Source organism: Apteryx mantelli, chromosome 8 (assembly GCF_036417845.1).
Source record: "Apteryx mantelli isolate bAptMan1 chromosome 8, bAptMan1.hap1, whole genome shotgun sequence".
NCBI classification, from domain to species: Eukaryota; Metazoa; Chordata; class Aves; order Apterygiformes; family Apterygidae; genus Apteryx; species Apteryx mantelli.
This window is the reverse complement of record NC_089985.1, coordinates 31,275,349-31,288,958: the sequence shown is the minus strand read 5'-3', so window position 1 is coordinate 31,288,958 and position 13,610 is coordinate 31,275,349. Positions and strand designations below refer to the sequence as shown.

The window sequence follows — 13,610 nt, the reverse complement described above, 5'->3', positions numbered from 1 at the left end:
TGGCTCTGGTATTCGTCACCCCAGACCGGCAGGGAGCATGGCCAGCCTATACTCATCCTAGGTAATTTCCCCTCCTTCGGACTGCTCTCATGTCCCCTGCTTAGCTGTAGCTTTGCCACAATGTTCAGCTTTAGCTTTTTAATCTTTCCTCATAAATCACGCTTACAGATGGAGGGGGAGGAGGGAAGAGGCACAGATATTTGGAGTGACTTCCCCAAGGCCCCCCAGTGAGTCAGTGACATAAGAGAAGGAGTTAAAACCCCAGGGCCCTGACACCAGTCCGCGGTTCCTGCCACCAGACACGATACAGAGAAGTTAAATGATTGTGCTAGAAATTTCATCTAGAGCAAGGCAGCTGGGAAGGGCTTAATACAGACATTCTGTCAAGGTTTAAGGCTCCAAATCTTGCTTGCTTCAAAGCTCTTTTTCCTTGGAGGGCTTTAGTGGTCAGATTTCCCTCTAGGTGCTGTAATTCTCTCTCAAACTGCTCTATGAAGCCGTAAAATAACGGGGGTAGGTGGGGGAATCAAAGGGCTCTGGCACTGTGGCTTGGTTCCCAGCTCAGCCGGAGGTCTCCGTGCCGTGTGCTGGCTGCCCACCCGCCAGCACCCTCCGAGAGGCTGGGCGCAGACCTAAGCAAGCTTGCTGGGAGCGTGACATGGAATTTGTTCCTGGCCACTCGCTTCGGTGTTTGTTTGCAGCAAGAGCCAGCGCACAGCGGGCTTGTTAGCGGCAAAGGCAACTGGCATGTGCATATTAGGAAGCATCAGCGGCAAAGGAACGCTGAACTCGCAGTAACCACCAGGGCACTTTGTGGAGCCCAGTCTCCTCCTTCAGTGGTCGGTCCCAGCAGCTTCAGAGCGGATATGAGAAAGTTCAGGGGATGCTGTTAGGAATGTTCCTTCATGACCCTCAGGAGGTGACAGCATGGGCTGAGGTCTCTCCTCTCTGGGAAGAGATCATATTGCACCCAGATGATACCCCATGGAGGGAGAGCCACAGGAGGCTGGACAGGCAGTGGCAAAGAAGTGCCATAGGTAGCTACGAGGACTCGGGAACACTGATTCTGGGTTACAGCTGGCTGCTCAAGTATGAGCAGGAACAGCCTAACTTGCATGTCTCATATCCCTAACCAACCCTGGTCAGATTCAAGATGCCACAACACGCTTTCCTCTCCTGCACAACTCTGAGTGGGAGAGGCAGCCAAAGAGAGCAGCCGGTGGGGAAAGGCAAGGAAGGAGTGCGAGACCTGGGAATAATGCCGAGGAGAATTGAGTTCTGCTGGCGGCCATGTAGAGACTCTTGGGCAACCAAGAGCCTGGCCAGAGCTCATGGTGGTGTCTGTATGCCTCTGTGACATATCCCTGCTGCCTGGCCTTCCTGATACATGGCTCTGCCCATGCTGGGGGAGTCCTGCAGGGAAACTCTGGGCTGGAAGAGGTCTGGAGCATGGCTGGCTTGGACACATGTTCAGAAAATGCCCTCCTGAGTGACTCTAGAGATGGGTCTCCCCATGGTGACTGAAGGCTACAGTGAAAGGTTAGCATACAATGTTCAGCCCCAGTCCAGAGAGCAGGACCATGGAGCCGTGGTCTCTAGCTCAACAATAGCAAGAACATCCTCCATCACTTCTGATGGGCCTGAAGCTTCTGTTCCCACTCACACTGAAACGTCTCCTTGGTGAAGAATTGCTTTTCCCACTCCTCCTTCTTCTCTTGGTGTTTCACTCAGACTTGTCATCCAAGAAGGACACTATGGGGTCCAGGACTCTCCTCAAAACCTGATGCCTGAGGAAGACTTTCCCCAGAGCAGGACCCCGGGTGTGCTTTCTGCAAAGGAGAGGTGCTTTCTGCACCTCTGCCTGCTGCAAAGCATGCTTACAAGGCAGCCCAGCAAGCGCAAACTGTCACCTTGACTTGTGAGGGCTTGATGGGCTGCTTGGTCCTCAGCAACCTGAAGATCAAGGCACCAAAGGCTACCACAGGCCTTGCGGCGAGTATCAGACCTTGTGTGTCCCACTCAGCAAGGCCACTGGGAGCTGTCAGGTCCAAGAACTGCAGCTGGGAGTGGAGAGGAGACAGCAGTGTTCCCCTTGTCATCCGCAGGCTGAGGGACCTCTTGCTGACATCAAGCAGCCATCTCAGGCCCTACTCCCCAGCTGGTGGCTGGCAAAGTCCAACTTATTGTCACCTGCTTTCCTAGCTAAGTGGCATCAGGGTTGGGTAGAAATATCATCCCAAGTTTGTTAGCTGCTTGTCCAAGTGTCTTGTCCACACTGGCATACTATGATTGACAGGGTTTGGTCTCTAACAGAAAGCAAACGAGGACACTGAGCAGTGCAGGGCAATTTGGTGCTCAGCACTGCCCTTCGGGCTGCCTTCACTGCAGCCAAGTGGTGGAGAGGGAGCCCAGGCACCAAGCAAGTGTGTTGGCCAGAGCCCCCCAGCTCACAGCCCTCACTGGGCTTTCACTGCCTCAGCCAGCTCCGATAATAGAAGAATCTGATACAATAATCCTGCATTCATCACATTCTACGTTGAGTGATTGGATTTTCTTTGACATATTGCCATGAAAATTGACCCATTGCAGTGAGTGACAGCTCTTCAGGGGCAGGAAAGCAGTGAGCGAGGAACATGCGTTTACATCTGGACTTTTATTGCCAGGAGAGGCTTTTGCTGGGATAGCAGCAGGGAAGGGATGGGAGCAGAGCCAGGAGAAGGATGGGTGGGAGTTAAACCACCTGCCCCCCCGCTGTGCCAGCCCCCGCTCCCTGGGAAGAGCCTCAGCCAGCGCAGAAGCAGGGACAGCCCATGAGACTTTATGCAAAGGTCCTAAACAAGTCCTAAAGTGGTCTTAAAGCCACTGGGGCAGAGTGGTGACCATGGAGGTAACACAGCCAGCCTGCACCCCATGCCGGCTCCCCTATCCCTGAGCTGGGACCCCGTCGAGGGTGGCCCAGAGGCCCTGCTTTGCCCTCCGTGCATCCGGCGGGACTTCAGAGAGGGACTTCGTATCCCAACAGGCTGCTCCCAGCCTGCGTTGCAAACGGTCAGCAGGCACAAAGGAAAAGAAGAGCCTTGTCTCCCCACCACCCTCCTCCTAAATCCTGCGTAATTACAAAGGGGCCTTTAATACCAAGCTAACATGAAGGTGAAAGTGTTGTGCCACACAGGACTTGTCTCCCAGCAAAAGCCACCTAGAAATAATGAATCCTCCTGGGCTGAGAGGCTTTCAAGCTCTCCGAGAAGGGAATGAAAGATTTCCTGATTTCACCCTCTCCCTCCCTACTCTCATGGCTTCTTGAAGTTAATGTTCTTAGGCCTAGACGTGACGGGCAAAGGGAAAAGATCCATGTGTTGACAGGGGACGATTGATCTCTTTTACACAGAACGACTCTCCAGTCCCAGTTTAATCCCCTCGCTCAAGGCAAATGGGATTCTTTGTCAATGGAAACTTCAAAAGCCCAGCCCTGCCGAGAGATGGACCTTCTTCTTTATCTGGTGTCTGTCAGTCACTTGGTGTATTTCCCTCCAAACAGCTAATCTGTCTTCCTAACCTTCCTTCTCCCTCTCAGGCGCTGTATTTGGGACTGTTGAGTTATCTACACTCAGACCTGACAACAAGTGAAAGGGAAGCGTGCAAAATCTAGGTGCTTTCATTTTGCAGGTGCCCTTTCCAGCTCCTTCGAGACATCTAAAGGCAGCTTTACGGGCTGTGGCTTTTCAGTGATGGTTGGGTTTGGGGATTGTTTTTTGCACTGCTTGTTTTTCATGAGGGAAACAGCAGCGCCCAATTTACCTGCAAGATGCTGGGACAGTGGCCCATCGCTCCCAACACACAAGCCAGGAACTCAGGACTGCCAGCCTGGTCCTACCAGCGACTCCCTTCTGCTCCAGCAAAGTCAGGTCTCTGCTCGCTTATCTGTCTCCCCTGGGCCAGTGTCATGGGGGAGAGGGGCAGTCATGCATGAGAAGGGTGTGCCAAAGGTGCGAAGCACTAGGTGGTATCACTGTGAACTGTATTTTCTCTTTGATGGCTTGGGAAATTGTTGGATTTATTCAGTGGGCATCACTGACAGCTGGGACCATGAGGCAGCACTGTGGCTCCCCTGCCCCTCACCGTGTGGGTCAGACAAGGTGTTTATGTGGTTGCAAGACAGTCACTGAACCCCAAAGGGGAAACCTAGAGCTGAAATTTCAGCCTCTGTTTCTAATGTCACATTCCAGGTGCTCCCAAACCTGCCCAAGCTTCCAGAAAAAAAAGGAAATCAAGACCTGAAGTTTATATTATTAAAACCAGCAGAAAGACGGCTCCTATGAGAGCTCCCCTGCCCCTCCTGGGCTGGGCGAGCTCAGTGATGCAAGTGGCCTCCCTAGGCAGGAGCTGGCTTGGACTGTGTGGCTGTCATAAGCAGATGGGTAGGAGAGCCTGGGCTCCCTGCCTTACCCACCTTGGGGAGCACTACTTGCCACCGCTCGCTCTGTTTTCCAAAGTGGTCCAATGCCCAGCTCCCTGCCACTCATTTGCCTGTCCAGGTTCTGGTCCTTCCCCCTGCCATGTCTAACGACCAGCTAACAGCAACACTAATTAGCAAATGATGCTCTTTGCAGTGACGCTGTGATGCTTTATACATTTTGTACATGGTGAGCAGGACTTTCAGAGCCAAGGGATGGGAGGTGGGTGTTGGGGAGGGGGATCCAGCTGAGGCAGGGTCTTCTTGCTATTTGGGCACACACGGGGGGCTCCTTTCTGGTGCGCTTTGCCCCCCTTGCAGCAGTCCTGCGCCCCTCTTCCAACGCTGGCATATGGCTTTGGCTCCAGTAACTCCCGCAAACGATTTTACAGTCTGAGCTCAGTGTGCATGCGATCAACTCTCATTAGCTGTCATTAGACACAATCTGGAGTCCCGGAGCCTGCCGGGTCCTTCAGCCCACGATCCCTCAGCTGTACGGGGAAGGGCAGAGCCCATGCGGGGACTCGGCCACTGCAGCCCAGTGGGGGAATGGGGGCAGCTTCCCCCTGCTCTGGGCAGACCCTGAAGTGCAGCCCTTTGTGGGGCAGCCCAGGGAGGGCCGGTTCCTGGGGAACACCAAGTAGCAGGACACGGAGCGGGCTGGGAGGGCAAGGGGGTGTAAACAGCATCCCTCTTGGGGGAAGGTGTGCCGAGTGTTGCTCACTTACCTTGGGGGTACCCGCTGCCATGGCATCCTTCAGGATGGAGTTCTTACTGCCAAGAGAGAAGAGAACGGGGTCAGAGTCATAAAATCGCTGTGGCGGGCAAGGACAGGGGAGAAGTAATGGAGGTTAAACGGCAGCGAGCGCAGCTCCCCCTTGCCCTGGTCGGGGGGACACAGGAAGGAGGCAGAACAACCTATTTGTCAAGCCTAGGTTGGAATAAAATGGTCCTAAAAGTGGAACCACTCAAACCCAGACACTGTCGCTGGCAGGTAGCTGGCACGAGTCAAATCCCAACTCTTCCGCTCCCCAGGGAAAGCAGGGATCCTGCCCGCGGGGCGCTGGGAAGAAAGCCAAGGAGAGGGGAATGGTGGGTGGTGAGCCCGACGTAGGACCAGGCACCATAAAAAAGGGGGAAAGGAAAGAGAGGGAAATTAAACCCCTGTAAAAAGCACGGGAAAGAAGATCCCCTCTGCTCCAGCCACGCAGTGGAGGCAGCAGCTCTGCCGGAGGCTGGAGTGATTTGTTAATTCAGCTTGTTCCCCATTTAGCAGGGAAGGAGGTCCCCGTCACGGTGCTCCTCCTCGCCTGCCCTCGCCAGCGGGAGATGCTATAGATTTAATAACACCTTCCCCCCTCCAGACAGGTTAAACTTGAAACAATTACATATCAAAGCCGACATGGCGGGGAGGCCTGCACTGTAATTTTTTGGTTATTAAAGTAATCTCTCTCATGTAAATTCTCCTGCTAACATGCTGCAAACAGCATTAGGAAATAAATTATTTCCCCGTGATTCGATTTGTCAATGCAAAGCACCTGCAGCAGGCAAAAAGGATCTTGAAATATGTTGGCAACCCCGGTTGCCTGTGCTTGTAAGTGCGCGGTGGTGGGGCGGCTGGCTCCCCTCTCCCCATCGCCCCGGGGAGATGATGGATGGGTGGGCGGAGGGGGAGGTTAGCGGCTGGAGGCGGAGGTTGGGGAAGGGGGGGGATGGAATTGTGTTTAATAACAAAATTTGTATGCAAGCCTGCATCCCAGGCTAAGGATGAGTGATCGGCAGCCAGAAAGTATTAAAAAGCCTCGCTAAACAGATGCTGACAATAGAACAAGACATATCAAATCAGATCTACTTCAGAAACATTAACATACACAGGCACACGCACCCCCCCCCCGCGCGCGCGCGCACGCTCACGGATCCGCACACACATGCTCCTTTCTTCTCAATCACAGCAATATGGGAGACATCAATAAATTTTTATGAGACTTTTAGAAGATCAACATGGTACTAGATGTGACAAAAAAGCAATGTGCCTGTCATGTTCGCTTTGTCGGGGACACTTTAGCCCCAGATGCCGAGCTGCAGTGGCAGCGGGGAGAAATTGAATTTGGCTGGCTTTAATCTGCCTTGATTTGGCAGATGGCTGGGTGTTATGAAATGAGAAGGGATGGAGGAAGGTGTTTTCTCCTGGGGCTACAGCCCCCCTCCTCTCCCAGTCCCACTGACCTCGCCCCCCGGCCCCCAAACGGGCTGCGACAAGCAGTTACCCGTCAATCAGGTCACCCCAAACGCCGGAGATCGAGGGCTTGCTAGAGCCCCGCTCCCGGCCCCGGAGTCGCCGAGGCACTTTTAGCGCTAATCCTCGGCCGAGCGGCTGCGGTTCCCGGGGCGCTTCGATCAGCACGAGCAAGCGCCGCTGCGCTCCTCGGGCATCGGCTCCCGCTCGGCCACCGCTGCCCGGCGGCAGCAGCGTTCGGCAGGAGGGACGCGCCGGCCGCCGCCGCCAGCTGGGATCTCTGCTGCCGGGCACGGGGACGCGCTGCCGGGTGCTTGCTCGCTCGGGGGATCTGGGCCACGCGCCTCCCTGCAGCGCACGTCTGCCCCTTTGCAAGCAGCAGGGTTCCCCCCCCCCCCCCCCACAATTTCCAGCACTATCTTGACTTTCTGAGTGACCTGAAGTGTGAAACAACTTTTTTCGTTTATAATCCAAACACCGGGTTAAAAAAACCCAGCTCATTTCCTCCCTTTTCTTGTTAAAGGTGTTTAAAATTGTTCCTTTTCACGGGAAAGAGGAAGAATCTCATTAATTCCTCCCAGAAATGCTTTTGGTGCCAGGAAACTGGTGTTTTCAGTATGAGCGTTTCTCTAATCAGCCAAAAGGCAAAGCTTCTGCCATTGGGAACGAGTGACAGTGAAGGGGATTGACTTAAATAATTTGGGAGTGTCTATGCTTCATTGGGAGGATGATTAAGGAACCCCTCCCCTCCCTGCAATTTAGCCCCATTCCATTAGCAGTCATTTGGTTTTTATTTATTTCCAGAGAGAGGTTGGGAGCAGGCGCAAGCCCTGGTCATCCAAGACACTGGGTCACTCAAGGGTGTTTGGCCCCGAGCGCAGTTGATCGCTTGGATCGCTACCACTGGGTTTCTTGCACCTTCCTCCAGAGCATCTGGTTCAGACCACTGCTGGAGACAGGTCCCGGGCTACAGAGGCCCTGGACTAATTCAGTCTGGCTGCTTTCCTCCGTCCTGCTAAATAGCCACCTGAACTACAGACGTCGCAGCCCGCCGTGCCGCTGCTCGGCCCCGCAGGAGGCAGCGCGCTCCCGGGCAGCCGACTGTTCAGGGGAGCTGGGAACGGCCTCCGAATCGAAAGGCCATCAGCGAAGAGAAACCTTCCATTCCATAAACACTGCAGACAAATTAAAAATGGTAAAAGGGAAATCAAGACCTTTAAAGTTCAAACACTTTTCGGTGCCTTTTAAAGTTTTTCGCTCTAGGCCCTTGCAGAGAGCACAATCTTTGGAGACCTTGGAATTCTCTTTAATCACCAAGCCAGTCTGCAGTGGTCTGAAATGATTACACATTTACATAGTAATAACCCCAACACTCCCCACATTATTTCATGGCTAGCATATTTCCACTCGGCGAGTGATCCATGTGTTTTAAATTATAACCTGTACATAGGAAATTAGTTACTAAGTACGATATTCACAGGCTCGTCTGACACTTCTAATTAAGGTGATTTACACAGAATTATCCTTCGAAATAAAAAAATGGTGTTTTGCTAGCTAATAAAATATAATTACTACCCGCTTTTATAAGTTACAGTTAGTTTTAATCTATTTGGGGAATTGTTTATCTAGTTCATTACAGCAAAACAACTTCTTTCCCTTTTAGGCAAAACCCCCTCAAACTATCAAATAAGAAAGGAAACATCCTGGAAAGGCTCAGGGATCTGGGGAGCCTCGTTCTCTCTCCCGGTGGCTTTGCATTTCCAAGAGGTAAGTGGATGCTTCCTCGCTAATCCGCTTTCTTGGGCGCCCCCTCGCCAGCTCACCTGTGACCCATCGCTCCAGTTCATTAGTGCACGCCGGCTTTAATAGAAACGTTTACCCACAGCAAAGCCTTCCACAATTAAAGCAATAGCCATGCTATAGCACACGGACATGCAGACGCCTTTTAAAAGCAGGCAGGGACTTGTTTAGGAGCATCCCCAGATGCAAGGAGGAATCCCCTGGTGTCTCCCCGTGGGATCCCCAGGAGGCTGTTCAGACCCCACATGTCATTCGTGATGTCCCAAAGGGCAAAGGGCAGCTCGCCATGCTGAATATGTGCTCTCCTTCCCCACAGTCTTGGGGTTTCTCCACCCCACCAGGGATGCTGTTACACACAGTGACCTTTAGATTTTTATTTAATTTTTATGGCCCTTGCCTTTCAGGGTGTGCTTGCCATAGAGAGAGAGAAAAAAAAAAAAGCAAGATGCTGGAAGCAGCCCTGTTGCCACCCTCATGAAGTGAAGCTGCAGCCTCTGTCCTTGGACACTTGTCACTGAACTTGGGACCTTGCTGTGCCGTGATCAGGCCATAGGGGTATGACGAGTCTAACAGGAAGGGGCTTCGGTTCCAGGGTTTTGTTGGTTGCCCTCTGGAAATGGTGAAAAGTGCAAAGTTTTGGTCCCTGGAGCAGTGCTGGAGACCTTCGGGCAGGAACAGCTTGTCCCCCCGGCCGGAGCTGGGGACCAGCAGCATCGCTCTGGGTGGGAACAGCGGGCTGGGGGCAAGCGAGATTTAAGCAACACATGCAAGAAAGAGCCCCGACTGGGAAACTGTGGGTTCAATTCCCAGCTCAGCCAGAAGGCGCAACATGAGGCTGCCACCCCAGGAAAACAGCGGCCAGCTTTCCTTCCCTCCGCGCGTGGCACTGCACATGCTGCCTGACAGTGCCTGGGAACAAGGCTTAGAAAACTCTGTTGCAATTGTAGCTACAGCCTGAATGTTTGCTAACATAAGGCAACAGAGAGGGACGTGCTCAGGAGGGGAAATGAAGGCCCAGAGCAGTGACAGAACCTGCCCGAAGCCTCAGAGAAGCCACAGCACGGCCAGAAGCCGCCCCACGCTGTGCTTCAGCCCGCTCCAGCCACCAGATCCTGCAGCTGCTGGCCCTCGTCGAGCACGTTCAAATGAGCTCTCCAAAGAGCCCCCACCCAAAGCAGGTTAGGGCTTATGAGGAGCATCTGTCAAGGAAGGGCTGAGCTCGGGACCTGGCACAGCAGCTGGACCCCCGGCACCACTCCTAACATGTAATTAATAACTGCTGCAAGAGAAGAAGTTCCTTGAGCTCGGGTAGTTACAGTTGTTTGTGCTCATCCCTTAATGACATTGCAGCGAGAAGAGGTTTAAAGAGGTGGTAAGAGGGCTGACAACACCCACGGCTGCCACTGCCACGCAGCTGGTGCTTTTCAGCTCTGCGACTCTTTCATGAAACAATCTCATCCGCCCTTCGGATTGACAGGCACCAGCCTGAGCGCGTTCAGCTCCCGCGTGAGATCCTGCGAAGCTGAGAGGTAGCTACGAGCTGCAGCCAGCTGATATTTTTCCGTAAGAATATCCAGTGGAAACAATTTGTTTTTAGCTGCAGGACGCGCGGCTCGTGCTCGGCCGCAGGGCAGGAGCACCGGCAGCGATGGAGCAGCCTGCGCGGCGGGACGGACCGGGCAGCCTGCAGAGCGGCGCGGAAGGAAACACCAGGAGTAAATAAGCAGTAGCAGGGTAGAGAGGGAATTGGATTTTTGTGAACGCCAGTTTAAATAAGTGGAAGTGTCACTTGAAACCTAAATAAGGAAATGAGAGTTTGATTATTTTCTTTTTAAACTACATGGGGCCAAATCCTCACCTAGCCGCAGGTGACAGCTCCCTGGAGCTGCCGAACATGATCTATACTGTCAGGGAAAGCATGCTGTGATTTTTAACCTGCCATGGCTCTTCTAACGGCACCTGCTCCCCACTCCGGTTAAGAGACCTTCTGCAGCCGATGGGGAAAGGGACGGGGTGACAGCGAGAATTGCCAAAGGCCCTGGAGCCAGGCCTAGAAACGCTCTGCACCTACAGTCCCACCTGCGTCTCCCAAATGCTCGCCCAGCCAATATCTGTGAGACCTCAGTAGCCAACGTGCGGGCAGCGGTGGCAAGCCTGACCCCACAGGGCAGCTGCCCACCTCCCTGCTCCCCGAAATAAATGAAGCTGCGGTAGAGATGCAGCAGGATCATAAACCGCTGCGAGTGAGTGACCTGACCACAGTAAAATCCCCCATTTGCTCTGTCACGTTGACACCCGCAGCTCTTCCTTCCCTGCTGAACTCTCCTTTTATCCATCCCAGGGTGACCCGGGGCAGAGCACGGGGTGGTGGACCTGTGCCTTCGCAAGGAGCCTCTGCTCGGGGAGCCGATGGGCTGCTGCAGGGTCTGGCTGAGGATATGATGGTTCATGTGTGGGGGGCAAAGCAGGAGGCTTGGGTAGGAGGGACATCTCATTTCTTTCCCACTGTTTGCAAAGGAGGTGGTTGGAAAAATAAAAAGTCGGAGGGAAAGGTCATGTATTAGATTGATCTGGGGGGCTCTTTGCTACCGCGGCGGTAATGACTGTTTAATTATTCGCAGCTCACATGGCAGTTCAGAAAAGGCTCCACAGAAGGCATGCGTTGCTTAAGGGAAAATAACTGACCGAAGATTTATTTCTCACCCCTCTTTTCTTCATGCATCCCTTCCAAATGCTGGGTTTCTCCATGCAGCAGTGCTTTACGCAGGGCTGCCGCTGCTCCGCCTCCCAGCAGAGGCTCCGATGCCTTCCTCTCTCTACAGGATTTCTCCCTAGCCCCATTTCACAGATGGAAAAGTGAGGCACGCAGCCAGCCCAGCATGCCCAAGGCTGCAAGGGGAGTCAGCAGCAGAGGAAAGCCTTGACCTCCGAGGTCCCAAACCCCAGCCCAACACGTTAGCTACAAACCCATGCCCTGGAGCTAGTGAATCGGTTTTGGGTATCAGGAAGCTGAAGGCACGTCAAGGAGTGTTCACGGCACTGCAAGGGCACTACATGAGTGAGGTCATGCACAAATTTCCTTGCCCGCTGTGCTACCCCCAAAACTCTGACCCATGAGAAATACTCTCATCCACAGACCATGGGCAGCAGCCAGCTGGTGGGTGACTTGCTCCGCTTGGGGTCCGAGTTTGCGAGGGGAAGAGACGAACGGGGCACCTTCAAGCGGGGCGGGCAGCTGTATTTCGTACGCTCTCTCCACTGGAGCAGCAGCGGAGAAAGGGCCCGGGGCTGCTGCTATTGCCACCCTCTGAGCACGTGGGAGGAAGCTGGAGGGTGCTCGCTTCCCTTTCTGTCCATGATTAATCTGCCACAGCGAGGGGCAGGGACACAAATCAGAGGGGGATGAAAGAGGATAAATCCACAGTATCAGCAGCACCACATTTGCTAGATAATAAACAGACTCCTCTCCTCATAAATTACCCTCCTTTCCCCCACCGCTGCCCACCGGTGACACCGGCAGGCGCAGCCCTGGACTGCTCCGAGCCGCTCCGGCGTCCCGGCCCGTCGGGAAAGCCACAGCTGAGCCAGGGCAAGGCTGGGGCCCCTGGCCCGGGCAGGCGGCCTTCGCCTCCGCACACACGCCTGTGCGTCACGGGGGCACGCGGGACATCCCCGGGCTCGGGGGGACAAATCCTGCACGGGGGCTGCCGGGCGGCACAGCGGAGCCCCATCCGAGCCCGTGGAGAGGGAACGGGGCAGCCTGCTTCGCCCCAGAGCCAGCTGCATTTCAGCAGGCGACAAAATAATTTATACCAGGCACGTGAAGTTGGTGGGGGAAGCTCTATAGATACAAGGCACTGTTTATTTTACTTGAGATTTCCACCCTCCATCCACTGCATCTCAATCTCCTCCAGCGTGTGGCCGGTTCCCTCTCCTCTCCGGGAAAACGGAGTTTCCTTGCTCCTCGCTTTGGCAATAGCCACTTTGTCTACTTCTCTTCACACACGTGGGGAAGCGACCCTGTTATTTACCTCTTCATGGCCCTGCGCCCTGCTCAAGGGTCACCAAGAAGCGGACACTTCCAGGTGGGTTTCTCCAGTGCCAGGCTGTGCGTTTAAGTTAAATCTGGAAGGAGTCAGGCTGGGACAGCGTAAGGCGAAGCCCTTTCCCACGCACCCGGAGGTGCACCCAGAGGTGCCCTGCATCCCGACGCCCAGGACCCCTGCGCTGGGGTCCCAAGCTGAGCAGCTCCGGGAACTGCTGCTGCCGCCGGGGCAGGACCTGCTCCCGGGGGCTCGGGGCCGATCCTGCGCCGAGCCGGATGCAAGCAACCCCGTCAGCGCTCCAGCCCCCAGCGGGAAGTGGCGTTCCCCAATGCCGGCCCCGGCCTGGCTGCGTGGCTTCAGCCGGGGGACCTTCGCCGCAGGGCAAAGCGCAGGCAGGCGCCACGGGAAGCGGCCGTGGCGGCACCCGCGCCCCGGACCCCCGGCGAGGTCCCGGCACAGCGGGGCCATCGCGGAGTGGCTGGGCTGCGGGTGGGCAGGCGGGCGCCGGCGCCGCTGCGGGTGCAGGACGGGGAGAGCGTGCAGCCGCAAGCACGGGCTAGCGGGAGGGCAGAGGCACACGTGTCACGAGTTGCTCGGGTGAGTGATGGGATCGACAGCGCTTGGGGAAGCCGCGAAAGCTCAGCGCCGCTGCGGCCGGGGGGGAGGATGCGCAGGGGGAGGGTACCCGGTCCCACCAGCGCAAAGTACTGTCAGGCACTTAATAGTACCTGTCCCCACGATCTCCCAGAAGCGGATTTATGCCTGGAGGGGTCACCTCTGGTGAGACTCTAATAACACGACTTTATTAGCTTTCTTGTTCCTTCTTTAAGATACAGTAGCAAGGGGGGAGGAGGGCAGCGGCACCCGGGGAAGGAGAGGGGGGTGTATGGGGAGGAAGCGGCTGCCCTCGCGATTCCCCTCCTCGGTGACAAGGGGGAGAGGGAGAAAAATGATGCTCCCTCGAAATTTATCATGCACCCAATTACAATGTTAATTGGCAAGTCCCAGAAATCAATTAATTCGCAAATTTTTTTCAATTAAAAATTAAGATAAATCATAAAATGTTATTAAGCAA

The 13,610-nt window shown here is 54.7% G+C and overlaps 1 protein-coding gene across 3 annotated transcripts in view; it reads right to left on the bottom strand.

The window, feature by feature from the left end:
- The window catches only part of RNF220 (ring finger protein 220), a 238,153-nt gene that overhangs the window by 69,022 nt on the left and 155,521 nt on the right, over positions 1-13,610 (bottom strand). For all 3 annotated transcript variants that reach the window (XM_067301107.1, XM_067301108.1, XM_067301109.1), the window contains one exon: positions 5,182-5,227. In XM_067301107.1, coding sequence (XP_067157208.1) covers positions 5,182-5,227 — 46 coding nt within the window. The remainder of the gene's footprint in view (positions 1-5,181; positions 5,228-13,610) is intronic.